The sequence below is a fragment of the Pseudophryne corroboree genome, chromosome 10 (assembly GCF_028390025.1).
Source record: "Pseudophryne corroboree isolate aPseCor3 chromosome 10, aPseCor3.hap2, whole genome shotgun sequence".
NCBI lineage: Eukaryota > Metazoa > Chordata > Amphibia > Anura > Myobatrachidae > Pseudophryne > Pseudophryne corroboree.
Genome location: NC_086453.1, coordinates 143,642,433 through 143,659,208, shown reverse-complemented (window position 1 = coordinate 143,659,208; position 16,776 = coordinate 143,642,433). Strand labels below are relative to the sequence as shown.

The window sequence follows — 16,776 nt, the reverse complement described above, 5'->3', positions numbered from 1 at the left end:
TTGGCAGGAATTAAGGACGGGTCCGCAATTTTGCTGTATCCATATGGACAATCAGATAGGGCTTTTAGTGATAAAAGCCTCCAATTCCGAAACTCGCCTAGCCGAAGCCAAGGCTAACAACATGACCACCTTCCAGGTGAAATATTTCAACACCACGGACTTAAGTGGTTCAAAACAATGTGACTTAAGGAACCGTAACACCACGTTAAGGTCCCAAGGCGCCACCGGCGGTACAAAAGGAGGCTAAAAATGCAGTACTCCCTACACAAACGTTTCTACTTCAGGAAGAGAAGCCAATTCTATTTGGAAGAAAATGGATAAGGCCGAAATTTGAACCTTTATCGATCCTAATTTCAGGCCCAAGATCACTCCAGTTTGAAGGAAGTGAAGCAGACGGCCCAAAAGGAATTCCTCCGTAGGAGCATTCCTGGCCTCACATCAGGAAACATATTTTCGCCATATTCGGTGATAATGTTTCAATGTCACTTCCTTCCTAGCCTTAATTAGGGTAGGAATGACCTCCTCTGGAATACCCATTACCGCTAGGATCCTGCGGTGAACCGCCATGCCGTCAAACGCAGCCGCGGTAAGTCTTGGAACAGACAGGGCCCCTGCTGCAGCAGGTCCTGTCTTAGAGGAAGAGGCCACAGATTCTCTGTGAGCATTTCCTGCAGATCTGGATACCAGGTCCTCCGTGTCCAATCTGGAACAATGAGAATTGTTCTCACTCCTCTTTTTCTTATTATCCTCAACATCATGGGAATGAGAGGAAGAGGAGTAAACACAGAGACCGACCGGAACACCCACGGTGTCACTAGGGCGTCCACAGCTTACTGCCTGAGGGTCTCCTGACCTGGCGCAATAACTCTGCGGCTTTGTGTTGAGGCGGGACGGCATCATGTCTATCAGTAGCAGTCTCCACCGAATTGCAATCTGTTCCTGATGAAGTCCCCACTCTCCAGGACGTAGGTCGTGTCCGCTGAAAAAGTCTGCTTCCCAGTCGTCCACTCCCGGAATGAACACTGCTGACAGTGCGCTTACATGATTCTCCGCCCAGCGAAGAATTCTGGTGGCTTCCGCCATCGCCACTCTGCTCCTTGTGCCGCCTTGGCGGTTTACATGAGCTACTGCGGTGACGTTGTCTGACTGGATCAGAATCGGTTGGTCGCGAAGTAGGGTCTCCGACTGACGTAGGGCGTTGTATATTGCCCTTAGTTCCAAGAAGTGAAGACAAGTCTCTTGACTTGACCAAAGACCTTGGACATTTTATTTTTTCCTGTGTGACTGCTCCCCAACCTCGGAGGCTCGCATCCGTGGTCACCAGGATCCAGTCCTGAATGCCGAACCTGCAGCCCTATAGAAGGTGAGCACCCTGCAGCCACCACAGGAGAGATATCCTGGCCCTGGGGGAGAAGTGATCAACTGATGAATCTGTAGATGTGATCCGGACCACTTGTCCAGTAGGTCCCATTTGAAAGACCTCGCATGGAACCTGCCGAAGGGAATGATTTTCCCCGGACTCGGGTGCAGTGATGCAGACACCTGTCTTGGTTTCAATAAGTTCCTGACCAGAGTCATGAGTTCCTGGGCCCTCACTATCTGAAGGTAAACCCCTTCTGGTCCGTATCCAGAATCATACCCAAGAAGGGCAGACTAGTCATAGGAACCAACCGTGACTTCGGGATATTGAGAAACTAGCCGTGTTGCTGTGACACCTTCAGCGAAAGTGACACGCTGTTCAACAACTGCTCTTTTGATCTCGCCTTATAGGAGATCGTCCAAGCATTGGATAACTGACTCTTTTGATCTCGCCTTATAGGAGATCGTCCAAGCATTGGATAACGGACTCCTTGCTTGCGTAGGAGCACCATCATTTCCGCCAAATTACCCTGGAATTGGTAATGACAATACTGTACCGCAATTCTCAGGTACGCCTGATGGGGTGGATAAATGGGAACATGAAGGTATGCAGCCTTTATGTCTAGATACACCATCAAATCCCCCCTATCCAGGCTGGCCATGAACGCTCTGAGCGATTCCACTTTAAATTTGAACCTTTTCCAGTATAGGTTCAGAGGTTTTAAATTTAAATAGGTTTGACTGAACCGTACGTGTTCGGGACTACAGCCAAGGTTGAGTAATAGCCCCCTCCTTGTTGCAGGAGGAGAACCTTGAGCACCACCCGTTGGAGATACAATGTGTGAATTGTATTTACTATAACTCCCCTTCTGGGGGAGAAGCCGGTAGGTCCGATAAGGAAAACCGGCGAGGAGGCACCTTTCGAATTCCTTTGTAACCCTGAGAACAATTTTTTTTATTTCCCCGGGATCCACCTGTGAGTGAACTCAGATGTGGCTGAAGAGTCAAAGACGTGCTCCCCCTGGGACGGACTCCCTTAGCGGAGCTCCCGCATCCTGCGGTGGATGTAGTAGAGGCCGGGGAGGACTTCTGTTCCTGGGAACTAGCTGTGCCCCGTGCCCTTACCTCTGGTTAGAAAGGACGCTCCTCATACTTTCTTGATATTCTGCGACCGAAAGGACTGCATTTGATAATGTCATGCTTTCTTAGTCTGTGAGGGAATATAAAGCAAAAGATCAGAATTACCAGCTATAGCTGCGGAGACTAGGTCCGAGAGCCCTTCTCCACACAATTCCTCAGCCTTGTGAGGTAAACCGTCCATATGCCTCTTTTTGTCGGCATCACCTGTCCATTGCATGTTCCCCATGTCTAGCAGAAATCGACATAGCGTTGACTCTAGAACCCAGTAGACTAACGTCTCTTTGGGCATGTACTATATATATATATGACAACATCTTTTACACACATTATATATATATATATATATATATATATATTAGGGACAATAACATGGCATCCTTATCAGCGCTATAAACCCATGTCGACACAATTGCCGGTCTGAGTAGTGTACCAGAATGTGTGTAAATGGACTTCAAAGTACTTTTACTGCATGCTATCTGCAGGATCCCCGAGGATAGCTGTTAGGTCAGCGCTACCTTTTTGGGTAAACGTGTCAATGCCTTGTATACCCTAGGGGAAGATTCCCATCGTATCCTGGCCCCATTAGAGAAAGGATACTCCCTGAGAATTCTTTTTGGGAATTCCCGCTCTTTTTCTTCATGAGAGGAGGGAAAATTACCTCAGCTTTCTTCCCCTTAAACATGTGTACCCTTGTGTCAGGGACAGATGAGTCATCAGTGATATGCAAAACATCTTTTGTTGCAATAATCATATATTGAATACTTTTCTGCCAGTCTTGGCTGTACTTTGCATTATCGTAGTCGACACTGGAGTCAGACTCCGTGTCGATAACAGTGTCTATTATTTTGGATAGTGAGCGTTGTGAGACTCTGAAGGTCTCTGTGACATAGGGGCAGACATGGGTAGATTCCCTGTCTGTTCTCTAATCTTTTGTAATAATTTCACATATCCAATCAGGTGTCGGCGTTGTCGACGGAGACACCACGCACCCACACAGATTTGCTCCATCTCTTCCTTAGGAGAGCCTTTTACCGCAGACATGTCGACACACACGTACCGACACACTCCACACACACAGGGAATCTCTTATCTGAAGACAGGTTCCCCCCTAGGCCCTTTGGAGAGACAGAGAGAGAGTATGCCAGCACCCCCCCCAGCGCTATATAACCCAGGAAAAACACAGAATGTTTTACCCAGTAGCGCTGCTGTAATGTATAATTGCCAAATATGTGCCCCCCCTCTACTTTAAAACCCACACGGTCAGTGTGTCAAGCAGGGGAGAGTCCGGGGAGCTTCCTCTCAGCGGTGCTGTGGAGAGAAAATGGCGCTGGTGAGTGCTGAGGGAGAAGCCCCGCCCCCTCGGCGGCGGGCTTCTGTCCCGCTCAAACTTACTAAAATATGGCGGGGGCTCTTTTATATACATGTACAGTGCCCACCTGTACATGTATATATACTTTTTGCCATAAGAGAGGTGTTGTATTGCTGCCCTGGGCGCCCCCCCCCCCCTCTCCTGCGCCCTGCACTCTTACAGTGACCGGAGTGTGTGTGAGGTGTATGGGAACAATGACGCACAGCTGCGGTGCTGTGCGTTACCTCAGTGAAGCTCTGAAGGCTTCTGCCGCCTGAGACGTCTTCTGACTTCGTTTCTTCTGGCTCTGTGAGGAGAACAACGGCGCGGCTCTGGGGGTGGACGCCCAGTAAGAACCTGCGTTCACCCCCTCTGGAGCTAATGGTGTCCAGTAGCCGAGGAAGCAGAGCCTATCTTAGACAAGAAGGTCTGCCCCTCTCTCCTCAGTCCCTCGATGCAGGGAGCCTGGTGCCAGCAGTGCTCCCTGTAAAAACGTAGAAAAAGTCCAAACAAAAATGCTTTCTAGGCAGAGAACTCAGGGAGCTCCCTGTAGTGCACCCATCTCGCTCTGGGCACAGTGTAAAAACTGAGGTCTGGAGGAGGGGCATAGAGGGAGGAGCCAGTGCACACCCAGAATCCAAAGCTTTCTTAAAGTTCCCTATCTCCTGCGGAGCCTGTCTAATCCCCATGGTTCTTACGGAGTCCCAGTATCCTCAAGGACGTTAGAGAAAATGTGATTTATACAGGAGTTTACACTGGTGGGAGTTGAACACATACATCCATACTTTAACATTCACTAGAAATCTATACATTATTGAGGTAGAAGGCAATTTTATTACAAGTTCTTTGGATAGACTTCATTCTCAGGAAAATTGCTAAAGCTTACAAAAAGGCTGCATCCACTCTGTAGGCAACAGGTGAACTGGTGAGGGAAAGTAGGGAACGGACCGAGCACTTCTGGGAGTAGGGGTACAATGAGTCACTAGATCATCAGCTACAGCACACAAATAGATTAACCATTCTAGAAGCAGGCTTCATACTAAAGATGCTGTCACACAGGTAACTACTAATACCACTATACTAATACTACCTATTTGTATAGACCCTACCACTGCTGAGCTTGCTTCCTGCTGACTGGAGAACGGTATGCTTAATGCAGCTGTTCTGCTGCTCACAGCGGCTCCAGCTACATTGCTCTTCCACGTCTCCATTAATGCCCAAATGTTTGAACTGAGAGATGGCTAAATGGAGAACAACTGTAATCAATACAGACCAACCCATCCAAGAAATTACATTGCATTTATGACGACTTACAATCAATAAAAGTATTTTAAACATTCATTAGAACTTGGCATCAAAGATATTTTTTGTTTTGTAACAAATAGAACAAAAATGTTACACGCTAACTGAACAATCTTTCAAAATACACATCTATAGGTTGTGTTAGCAGCAACTGCGAGGCTCTGCCAATCCTCAAATTGTAGATTATAGCACTTGACACAGACTGTGGAAATGTGTAGTAAAACAACCGAACAACATGTAATAAAATGAAAAGACAATTAAATAAACAAATTATAGAAATTGAAGCTCCCGGGAGTAATCAAATAAAAATAAGATTTTACTTACCGGTAAATCTATTTCTCGTAGTCCGTAGAGGATGCTGGGGACTCCGTAAGGACCATAGGGGAGAGACGGGCTCCGCAGGAGACATGGGCACTTTAAGAATTTAGTTCCTGGTGTGCACTGGCTCCTCCCTCTCTGCCCCTCCTCCAGACCTCAGTTAGAGAACTGTGCCCAGAGGAGATGGACAGTACGAGGAAAGGATTTTTGTTAATCCAAGGGCAAGATTCATACCAGCCACAATAACATAGCATCAGTTCACGCCCGATGCAACAATAACGTAACCCTTATTGAAGCAATAACTATATACAAGTCTTGCAGAAGAAGTCCGCACTTGGGACGGGCGCCCAGCATCCTCTACGGACTACGAGAAATAGATTTACCGGTAAGTAAAATCTTATTTTCTCTAACGTCTTAGAGGATGCTGGGGACTCCTTAAGGACCATGGGGATTATACCAAAGCTCCCAAACGGGCGGGAGAGTGCGGATGACTCTGCAGCACCGATTGAGCAACCATGAGGTCCTCCTCAGCCAGGGTATCAAACTTGTAGAATTTTGCAAAGGTGTTTGTACCCGACCAAGTAGCAGCTCGACACAGCTGTAGTGCCGAGACCCCTCGGGCAGCCGCCCAAGAAGAGCCCACCTTCCTAGTGGAATGGGCCTTGACCAATTTTGGTAACGGCAAACCAGCCGTAGAATGCGCTTGCTGAATCGTGTTACAGATCCAGCGAGCAAGAGTCTGCTTTGAAGCAGGGCCACCAAGCTTGTTGGCTGCATACAGAACAAACAGTGCTTCTGTTTTTCGGAATCTAGCCGCCCTGGCTACATAAATTTTCAAAGCCCTGACCACATCAAGGGACTCGGAATCCTCTAAGTCCCGTGTAGCCACAGGCACCACAATAGGTTGGTTTATATGAAAGGATGAAACCACTTTTGGCAGGAATTGAGGACGTGTCCGCAATTCCGCTCTATCCATATGGAAAACCAGATAGGGGCTTTTATGTGATAAAGCCGCTAATTCAGACACTCGCCTAGCCGAAGCCAGGGCTAATAACATGACCACCTTCCAAGTGAGATATTTCAACTCCACCGTTTTCAGTGGTTCAAACCAGTGTGACTTTAGGAAGTCCAAGACCACATTAAGGTCCCAAGGCGCCACCGGAGGCACAAACGGAGGCTGAATATGCAGTACTCCCTTAACAAAAGTCTGAACTTCTGGGAGAGAAGCCAATTCTTTTTGAAAGAAAATGGATAGGGCCGAAATCTGGACCTTAATGGAGCCTAATTTAAGGCCCAAATCCACTCCAGTTTGTAGGAAGTGAAGGAAACGGCCCAGATGGAATTCTTCCGTAGGAGCATTCCTGGCCTCACACCAAGAAACATATCTTCGCCATATACGGTGATAATGTTTTGCTGTTACTTCCTTCCTAGCCTTTACCAGCGTAGGGATAACCTCAACCGGAATACCTTTTACCGCTAGGATCCGGTGTTCAACCGCCATGCCATCAAACGCAGCCGCGGTAAGTCTTGGAACAGACAGGGTCCCTGTTGCAACAGGTCCTGCCTTAGAGGAAGAGGCCACGGATCTTCCGTGAGCATTTCCTGCAGATCTGGATACCAGGTCCGTCGTGGCCAATCTGGAACAACGAGGATTGTTCTCACTCCTTTTCTTCTTACTATTCTCAACACCTTGGGTATGAGAGGAAGAGGAGGAAATACATAGACAGACCGGAACACCCACGGTGTCACGAAGGCGTCTACCGCTACTGCCTGAGGGTCTCTGGACCTGGTGCAATACCTCTGTAGCTTTTTGTTGAGGCGGGACGCCATCATGTCTATCTGTGGCAGTTCCCACCGACTCACAATCTGTGCGAAGACTTCTGGATGAAGTCCCCACTCTCCCGGGTGTAGGTCGTGTCTGCTGAGGAAGTCTGCTTCCCAGTTGTCCACTCCCGGAATGAACACTGCTGACAGTGCGCTTACATGATTCTCCGCCCAGCGAAGAATCCTGGTAGCTTCCGCCATTGCCGCTCTGCTCTTTGTGCCGCCTTGGCGGTTTACATGAGCCACTGCGGAGATGTTGTCTGACTGGATCAGAACTGGTTGGTCGCGAAGTAAGGCCTCCGCTTGACGTAGGGCGTTGTATATGGCCCTTAGTTACAGGATGTTGATGTGCAGACAAGTCTCTTGACTTGACCAAAGACCTTGGAAATTTCTTCCCTGTGTGACTGCTCCCCAACCTCGGAGGCTTGCGTCCGTGGTCACCAGGATCCAATCCTGAATGCCGAATCTGCGGCCCTCGAGAAGGTGAGCACTCTGCAGCCACCACAGGAGTGACACCCTGGCCCTGGGGGACAGGGTGATCAACCGATGCATCTGTAGATGTGATCCGGACCACTTGTCCAACAGATCCCATTGGAAAGTCCTCGCATGGAACCTGCCAAAGGGAATGGCCTCGTATGAGGCCACCATCTTTCCCAGGACTCGAGTGCAATGATGCACGGACACCTGTCTTGATTTCAAAAGGTTCCTGACCAAAGTCATAAGTTCCTGGGCTTTTTCTATCGGAAGATAAACCCTTTTCTGGGTCGTGTCCAGAATCATGCCCAAGAAAGGCAGACGAGTCGTAGGAACCAACTGCGACTTTGGGATATTGAGAATCCAGCCGTGTTGATGTGACACTTTCAGTGAAAGAGATACGCTGTTCAGCAACTGCTCTCTTGATCTCGCTTTTATGAGGAGATCGTCCAAGTACAGGATAATTGTGACACCCTGCTTGCGCAGGAGTACCATCATTTCCGCCATTACCTTGGTGAAAATCCTCGGAGCCGTTGAGAGATCAAACGGCAACGTCTGAAATTGGTAATGACAGTCCTGTACCGCAAATCTTAGGTACGCCTGATGAGGTGGATAAATGGGGACATGAAGGTACACATCCTTTATGTCCAGTGACACCATAAAATCCCCCCTTTCCAGGCTGGCGATGACCGCTCTTAGCGATTCCATCTTGAACCTCTTCAAGTATAGGTTCAGAGATTTTAAATTCAATATGGGTCTGACCGAACCGTCCGGTTTCGGAACCACAAACATGGTCGAATAATAACCCCTTCCCTGTTGAAGGAGGGGAACCTCGACCACCACCTGCTGAAGATACAATTTTTGTATTGCATTAAACACTATCTCCCTCTCTAGGGGGGAAGACGGTAGGGACGATTTGAAAAACCGGCGAGGAGGCACCTCTTCGAATTCCAGCTTGTAACCCTGAGACACAATTTCTATTGCCCAGGGATCCACCTGGGAGTGAACCCACATGTGGCTGAAATTCCGAAGACGCGCCCCCACTGGCCCCGACTCCGCCAGTGGAGCCCCAGCGTCATGCGGTGGATTTTGCAGAGGCCGGGGAGGACTTCTGTTCCTGGGAACTAGCTGTATTGTGCAGCTTCTTTCCTCTGCCCCTTCCTCTGGCAAGAAAGGACGCACCTCGGACTTTCTTGTTTCTTTGTGAACGAAAGGACTGCATTTGATAATGCGGTGCTCTCTTAGGCTTTGAGGGAACATAAGGCAAAAAATTTGACTTTCCAGCCGTAGCTGTGGAGACCAGGTCCTAGAGACCTTCACCGAACAATTCCTCACCCCTGTAAGGTAAAACCTCCATATGTCGTTTTGAGTCGGCATCACCTGTCCATTGCCGAGTCCACAGGACCCTTCTGGAAGAAATCGACATAGCGTTTATTCTAGAACCCAGCAGACTAATGTCTCTTTGAGCATCTCTCATATAAAGGACAGCGTCTTTAATATGCCCCAGGGTCAATAAAACAGTATCCCTATCTAGGGTATCAAACTCCTCTGATACGGTATCAGTCCATGCCGCTACTGCACTACAGACCCAGGCCGACGCGATTACTGGTCTGAGCGAGGTACCTGCATGTGTATAAATGGACTTCAGGGTACCCTCCTGTTTGTGATCAGCAGCATCCTTGAGGGTAGCCGTATCCTGGGACGGCAGGGCTACCTTTTTGGATAAGCGTGTTAAAGCTTTGTCCACCCTAGGGGAGGATTCCTAACGTAACCTGTCCGTTGGCGGGAAAGGATACGCCATAAGAATCCGTTTGGAAATCTGCAGTTTTTTATCTGGAGATTCCCAAGCTTTTTCACGTAACTCATTAAGTTCGTGTGAGGGGGGAAAAGTTACCTCAGGCTTCTTTCCCTTATACATATAAACCCTTGTGTCAGGGACAGGGGTTTCTTCTGTGATGTGCAAAACCTCCTTAATTGCTATAATCATATATCGGAGTGATTTAGCCAACTTTGGCTGTAACTTTGCATCATCGTAATCGACACTGGAGTCAGAATCCATGTCGGTATCTGTGTCAACAATTTGGGATAGTGGGCGCTTATGAGACCCCGACGGTCCCTGCGACATAGGATCAGGCACGGGTTGAGACCCTGCCTGTCCCAATGCATCAGCCTTGTCAAATCTTTTATGCAAGGAATTTACATTATCATTTAAAACCTTCCACATATCCATCCAATCAGGTGTCTGTGTCGTCGGTGGAGACACCACATTCATTTGCTCCCGCTCCTCTCCCACATAGCCTTCCACATCAGACATGTCGACACAAGCGTACAGACACCACACACACAGGGAATGTCCTATCTGAAGACAGTTCCCCCACGAGGCCCTTTGGAGAGACAGAGAGAGAGTATGCCAGCACACACCCCAGCGCTATATAACCCAGGAATAACACAGTAACTTAATGTTAACCCAGTAGCTGCTGTTTATATACTTTTTTGCGCCTAATTATGTGCCCCCCCCCTCTTTTCAACCCTCTTCTACCGCAGGGGAGAGCCTGGGGAGCTTCCGCTCAGCGTGCTGTGGAGAAAAAATGGTGCTGAGGAAGAAGACCCGCCCCCTCCGCGGAAATTTTATTTCTTTGGCGGGGGCTCCTACATATATACAGTGCCCAGCTGTATATATGTGTTCATTTGCCAGAATGAGTTCCCAAATGCTGCCCAGGGCGCCCCCCCCTGCGCCCTGCACCCTAACAGTGACCGGAGTATGTGTAGGTGTGTGGAGCAATGGCGCACAGCTGCAGTGCTGTGCGTTACCTCCAGTGAAGATCACGAAGTCTTCTGCCGCCTGTGAAGTCTTCTTGCTTCTCATACTCACCCGGCTTCAGTCTTCCGGCTCTGCGAGGGGGGCGGTGGCGCGGCTCTGGGACGGACGGCGAGGGTGAGATCCTGCGTACCGATCTCTCTGGAGCTAATGGTGTCCAGTAGCCTAAGAAGCAGGACCTAGCTTCAGAGAGTAGGGCTGCTTCTCTCCCCTCAGTCCCACGATGCAGGGAGTCTGTTGCCAGCAGAGCTCCCTGAAAATAAAAAACCTAACAAAAAACTTTCTATCAGTAAACTCAGGAGAGCTCACTGAAAAGCACCCAGCTCCTCTGGGCACAGAATCAAACTGAGGTCTGGAGGAGGGGCAGAGAGGGAGAAGCCAGTGCACACCAGGAACTAAATTCTTTCTTAAAATGCCCATGTCTCATGCGGAGCCCGTCTCTCCCCTATGGTCCTTACGGAGTCCCCAGCATCCTCTAGGATGTTAGAGAAATAGGATTTATGTTCTTACCTGGTTAAATCCTTTTCTTCAAGTCCAGGCATGGCACATGCCTTCCCATCATTCCTCAGTCCCCCTTTTCCCTATACCCCTCACCCCGGCCAAGGCCTGCCAGTTTAGTTAGCAAGTCCCTGGCAGGAGCAAGGAAGGAAGGAGGTAGGAAGACCATCACTCACACAGACGTACTCACCGGAGAACGGTCACACAACCACTAACATAGGAACAATACCTCGCAAGTCATGTGCATCAGCGAGGTAGTAAAAGGTTTTAACCAGGTGAGAACATAAATCCTATTTTCTGCTTTGTCCACTTGGGGGCACAGGGGACGTCCTAAAGCTGTCCCCTTCCCCCTCAGGTGACAAGACCCCAGGAACCGGCTTTTTTAACTGTTGCCCATGCCGTGGTGGTCTAGTGACTAAGCGCAGTGTCCTGGGATAGCACAGCACCTGCATCCCGTGGTTTCCCATACGCGGGGGGATCGCTGTAAACACGGAGCGGATCTTTCCCTCCAGCACCCGACTGCAGGCTACGGAAGGGGAGGAGGGGGACTGAGGACTTCTGGGAAGAATTCTGTAACACTGTGGTGCCCAGACTCAGTCCTGACCAGCCTATACCCAAGCGTATCTCCCAGTGCTTCATAGTGGACCAAGAATAATAATAAATATCAGTAATTGAGCTTCTAGACCGCTATTAACTGTGCCAAAGGTGGTGATGTTGTCTGATGGTAAAGTTCAGTAGATTATGGGATAAATTGCCCCTCTGAACTATTAAATCTAATTAGGAATTGCAGAGTAGGCGTGCTATAGTATAGACTTATGGTGTGTACACACGGTGAGATCCTTGCTATGCCCGATTTTCACTTTGCGATTTCCCCTGAACTCCCCGGAGCCCAGCACCACCGATTTTGACTAACTTTTCTTGAGATATGGACAATGTGTGCTTACAATTTTGGCTTATGTGAGATTTTGGCTTATGTGAGATTTAATGGACATGTGAGATGAACTAGATAGTACACCGATCTAGCAAGGATTGACTCGTCTGCACAGTCTATCTTTTCTTGCGATACCAACCTGGCGGAACCGCGCATCGGGATCGCAAGTGGCATAACACCTTGCGATTTGCACTAACTTTTTTTGCGATTTTGACTATATAGTCAAAATCTAAAGAAAAAATATCACCGTGTGTACACACCATTAAAGAGATTCTCACCACTAAAGTCTTGATGTAATCTCCGTAGCATGGTTATACTATGAGGAGGCTTGGGAAAATTGAAATGTTGTATATACTTACTGTTCAGCTGGGAATATAAATCTCCTGTGTCTGCAGATCTCCGTTAACTAGTGAAATGTGTGACCGCTTGTTACAAGCTGTGTTCTCAGTCCACCGGCATCTACATTTCAGCTCACACCCTCTCTGGGGGTGGCAAGCTAAATTGTGTGAAAAATGATCTGTTTGGGCGCCCAAACGGCCCTTTTCCCGATTGCACCTATTAGTTTAGTCGGGTTTAACCAATAAATGCAGCTAAACTTGACACTAATGGGTGCGATCAGAGTGATAGGGATCATCAAATAAGTATCGCCCCACTGCGATCTCCCGTCACTTAACATTTGAATTCCCCGATCTGTATGTATTACTTTGATTTTGTCTAGGAGCTCTCATTTCATTTCCTTAATAAACTGTCTTTCAATTACACATTTTGGTTGATTGCTTTACTACACATTTCCATAGAGAGGGCTCACTTCCTCTTTTTACTGTGTTTATTTAGTAATAAAAACCAAATTTCACCAATTGCCCTCTCCAATCAACTGATAGAATGAAGATTACCAAGTTTTTGTTAGTTAAGGACATATCCATAACATGCCTGGGTGAAATCACTTCTAATGCCACATACTGAATCCTGGTATGCCATATAAATACATTAATATGGGAGGACAGGGCGACACAACAAACCAACGTTTTTCCCAACATAAATCAAAAACAAATTAGTAATTTATATAAAGAATACCTTTACAAAGAAACACCCACCAGAAAGAATCCAGTTTTAATCTGGACATTAATTTCAACATACCATTTCACTGCGTTTTATTTGGCAGTGGTGTCAGTTTGAGATCCTATTCTCAGCGTATAGAAAATGGAAGCAGAAAGGAGAGGGGCACTGCCCACGAGAATGTACATACTATGGCATTTTTCTACCTTGATAACCACGTACCATCCTATATAGCAATCAGTACATTTCTCTGCCTTGAGATGTCAAAACAGATTTTTGTTTTTTAAACAAAAGTGCTCTACAAAAATGCAAAAAATTGTTTTTGGAGAACTCAAAAAAAAAAAAAGGATTTTAAACCTACCGGTAAATCTTTTTCTCGTAGTCCGTAGAGGATGCTGGGGACTACGTAAGGACCATGGGGAATAGACGGGCTCCGCAGGAGACATGGGCACTTTAAGAAAGTCTTTAGACCTGGGTGTGCACTGGCTCCTCCCTCTATGCCCCTCCTCCAGACCTCAGTTAGAGAAACTGTGCCCAGAGGAGACGGACAGTACGGGGAAAGGATTTTGTTAATCCAAGGGCAAGATTCATACCAGCCACACCAATCAAACCGTATAACTTCTGATAACTACCCAGTTAACAGTATGAAACCAACATATCATCAGTTCAGGACCGATGCAACAATAACATAACCCTTATTGAAGCAATAACTATATACAAGTATTGCAGAAGTAGTCCGCACTTGGGACGGGTGCCCAGCATCCTCTACGGACTACGAGATAAAGATTTACCGGTAGGTTTAAAATCTTATTTTCTCCAACGTCCTAGAGGATGCTGGGGACTCCGTAAGGACCATGGGGATTATACCAAAGCTCCCAAACGGGCGGGAGAGTGCGGATGACTCTGCAGCACCGATTGAGCAAACAAGAGGTCCTCCTCAGCCAGGGTATCAAACTTGTAGAACTTAGCAAAAGTGTTTAAACCTGACCAAGTAGCAGCTCGGCACAACTGTAATGCCGAGACCCCTCGGGCAGCCGCCCAAGAAGAGCCCACCTTCCTAGTGGAATGGGCCCTAACCGATTTAGGCAAGGGCAATCCAGCCGTAGAATGAGCCTGTTGAATGGTGTTACAAATCCAGCGGGCAATGGTCTGCTTTGAAGCAGGAGCGCCAAGCTTGTTGGCAGCATACAGGACAAACAGTGATTCTGTTTTTCTGACTCTAGCCGTTCTGGCTACGTAAATTTCACAGCCCTGACCACATCCAGGGACTTGGAGTCCTCCAAGTCACGCATAGCCACAGGCACCACAACAGGCTGGTTCATATGAAAGGGTGATACCACCTTAGGCAGGAATTGAGGACGTGTCCGCAACTCCGCTCTATCGACATGGAAAACCAGATAGGGGCTTTTATGAGACAAAGCCGCCAATTCCGACACTTGCCTAGCCGAAGCCAAGGCTAATAACATGACCACCTTCCAAGTGAGATATTTTAACTCTACAGTTTTAGGTGGTTCAAACCAGTGTGACTTAAGGAAACTTAACACCACGTTAAGGTCCCAGGGCTCCACCAGAGGTACAAAAGGAGGCTGAAAATGCAGCACTCCCTTCACAAAAGTCTGAACTTCTGGGAGAGAAGCCAATTCTTTCTGAAAGAAAATGGATAGGGCCGAAATCTGAACCTTAATGGAGCCTAAGTTTTAGGCCCAAATTCACTCCAGTTTGTAGGAAGTGAAGGAAACGGCCCAGATGGAATTCTTCCGTAGGAGCATTCCTGGCCTCACACCAAGAAACATATTTTCGCCATATACGGTGATAATGTTTAGATGTCACGTCCTTCCTAGCCTTTATCATCTTAGGAATGACCTCATCCGGAATGCCTTATTCCGCTAGGATCCGGCGTTCAACCGCCATGCCGTCAAACGCAGCCGCGGACAGAAATGGGCCCTGTTGCAACAGGTCCTGCCTTAGAGGAAGAGGCCACGGATCTTCTGTAAGCATTTCCTGCAGATCCGGATACCAGATCCTTCGTGGTCAATCTGGAACAATGAGGATTGTTCTCACTCCTCCTTTTTCTTATTATTCTCAACCCTTGGGTATGAGAGGAAGAGGAGGAAATACATAGACTGACTGGAACACCCACGGTGTCACTAGGGCGTCTACCGCTACTGCCTGAGGGTCTTTTGACCAGGCGCAATAACTCTGCAGCATTTTGTTGAGGCGGGACGCCATCATGTCTATCTGTGACAGTCCCCACCGAACTGCAATCTGTGCGAAGACTTCCTGATGAAGTCTCCACTCTACAGGACGTATGTCTGGTGAGGAAGTCTGCTTCCCAGTTGTTCACTTCCGGAATGAACACTGTTGACAGTGCTCTTACATGATTCTCCGCCCAGCGAAGAATTCTGGTGGCTTCCGCCATCGCCACTCTGCTCCCTGTGCCGCCTTGGCGGTTTCCATGAGCTACTGCGGTGACGTTGTCTGACTGGATCAGAACCGGTTGGTCACGAAGAAAGGTCTCCACTTGACGTAGGGCGTTGTATATGGCCCTTAGTTCCAATATGCTGATGTGAAGACAAGTCTCTTGACTTGACCAAAGACCTTGGAAATTTCTTCCCTGTGTGACTGCTCCCCAGCCTCGGAGGCTCGCGTCCGTGGTCACCAGGATCCAGTCCTGAATGCCGAATCTGCGGACCTCTAGCAGGTGAGCACTCTGCAGCCACCACAGGAGAGATACCCTGGCCCTGGGGGATAGGGTGATCAACTGATGAATCTGTAGATGTGACCCGGACCACTTGTCCAGTAGGTCCCATTTGAAGTCCTCGCATGGAACCTGACGAAGGGAATGTTTTTCCCAGGACTCGAGTGCAGTGATACACTGACACCTGTCTTAGTTTCAATAGGTCCCTGACTAGAGTTATGAGTTCCTGGGCCTTCTCTATCTGAAGGTAAACCCATTTCTGGTCTGTATCCAGAATCATACCCAAGAAGGGCAGACGAGTTATAGGAACCAACTGTGACCTCGGGAAATTGAGAATCCAGCCGTGTTGCTGTGATACCTTCAGCGAAAGTGACACGCTGTTCAACAACTGCTCTTTTGATCTCGCCTTTATTAGGAGATTGTCAAAGTATGGGATAACTGTGACTCCTTGCTTGCGTAGGAGCACCATTATTTCCGCCAATTACCCTGAAATTGGTAATGACAATCCTGTACCGCAATTGACAGGTACGCCTGATGGGGTGGATAAATGGGAACATGAAGGTATGCAGCCTTTATGTCTAGACACACCATCAAATCCCCCCCTTCCAGGCTGGCGATGATCGCTCTGGGCGATTCCACTTTAAATTTGAACCTTTTCCCGTATAGGTTCAGAGATTTTAATTTTAAAATAGGTCTGACCGAACCGTACGGTTTCGGGACTACAGCCAAGGTTGAGTCATATCGCCTTCCTTGTTGCAGGAGGGGAACCTTGAGCACCACCTGTTGGAGATACAATGTGTGAATTGTATTTAATATTATCTCCCTTTCTGGGGGAGAAGCCGGTAGGTCCGATAAGGAAAAACCGGCGAGGAGGCACCTTTCGAATTCCAGCTTGTAACCCTGAGAAACAATTTTTATTGCCCCGGGATCCACCTGTGAGTGAAGAGTCGAAGACGTGCTCCCACTGGGACGGACTCCCTTAGCGGAACTCCAGCGTCATGCGGTGGATG

At 48.1% G+C, this 16,776-nt stretch overlaps 1 protein-coding gene across 6 annotated transcripts in view; it reads right to left on the bottom strand.

The window, feature by feature from the left end:
• PPP1R12C (protein phosphatase 1 regulatory subunit 12C) overlaps window positions 1-16,776 on the bottom strand; it is a 404,850-nt gene that overhangs the window by 89,920 nt on the left and 298,154 nt on the right. For 2 of the 6 annotated variants that reach the window (XM_063942836.1, XM_063942840.1), the window contains exon 11: window positions 4,957-5,088. The exons of the other annotated variants lie outside the window; for them this stretch is intronic. In XM_063942836.1, coding sequence (XP_063798906.1) covers window positions 4,957-5,088 — 132 coding nt within the window. The remainder of the gene's footprint in view (window positions 1-4,956; window positions 5,089-16,776) is intronic. 6 annotated transcript variants of the gene reach the window in all.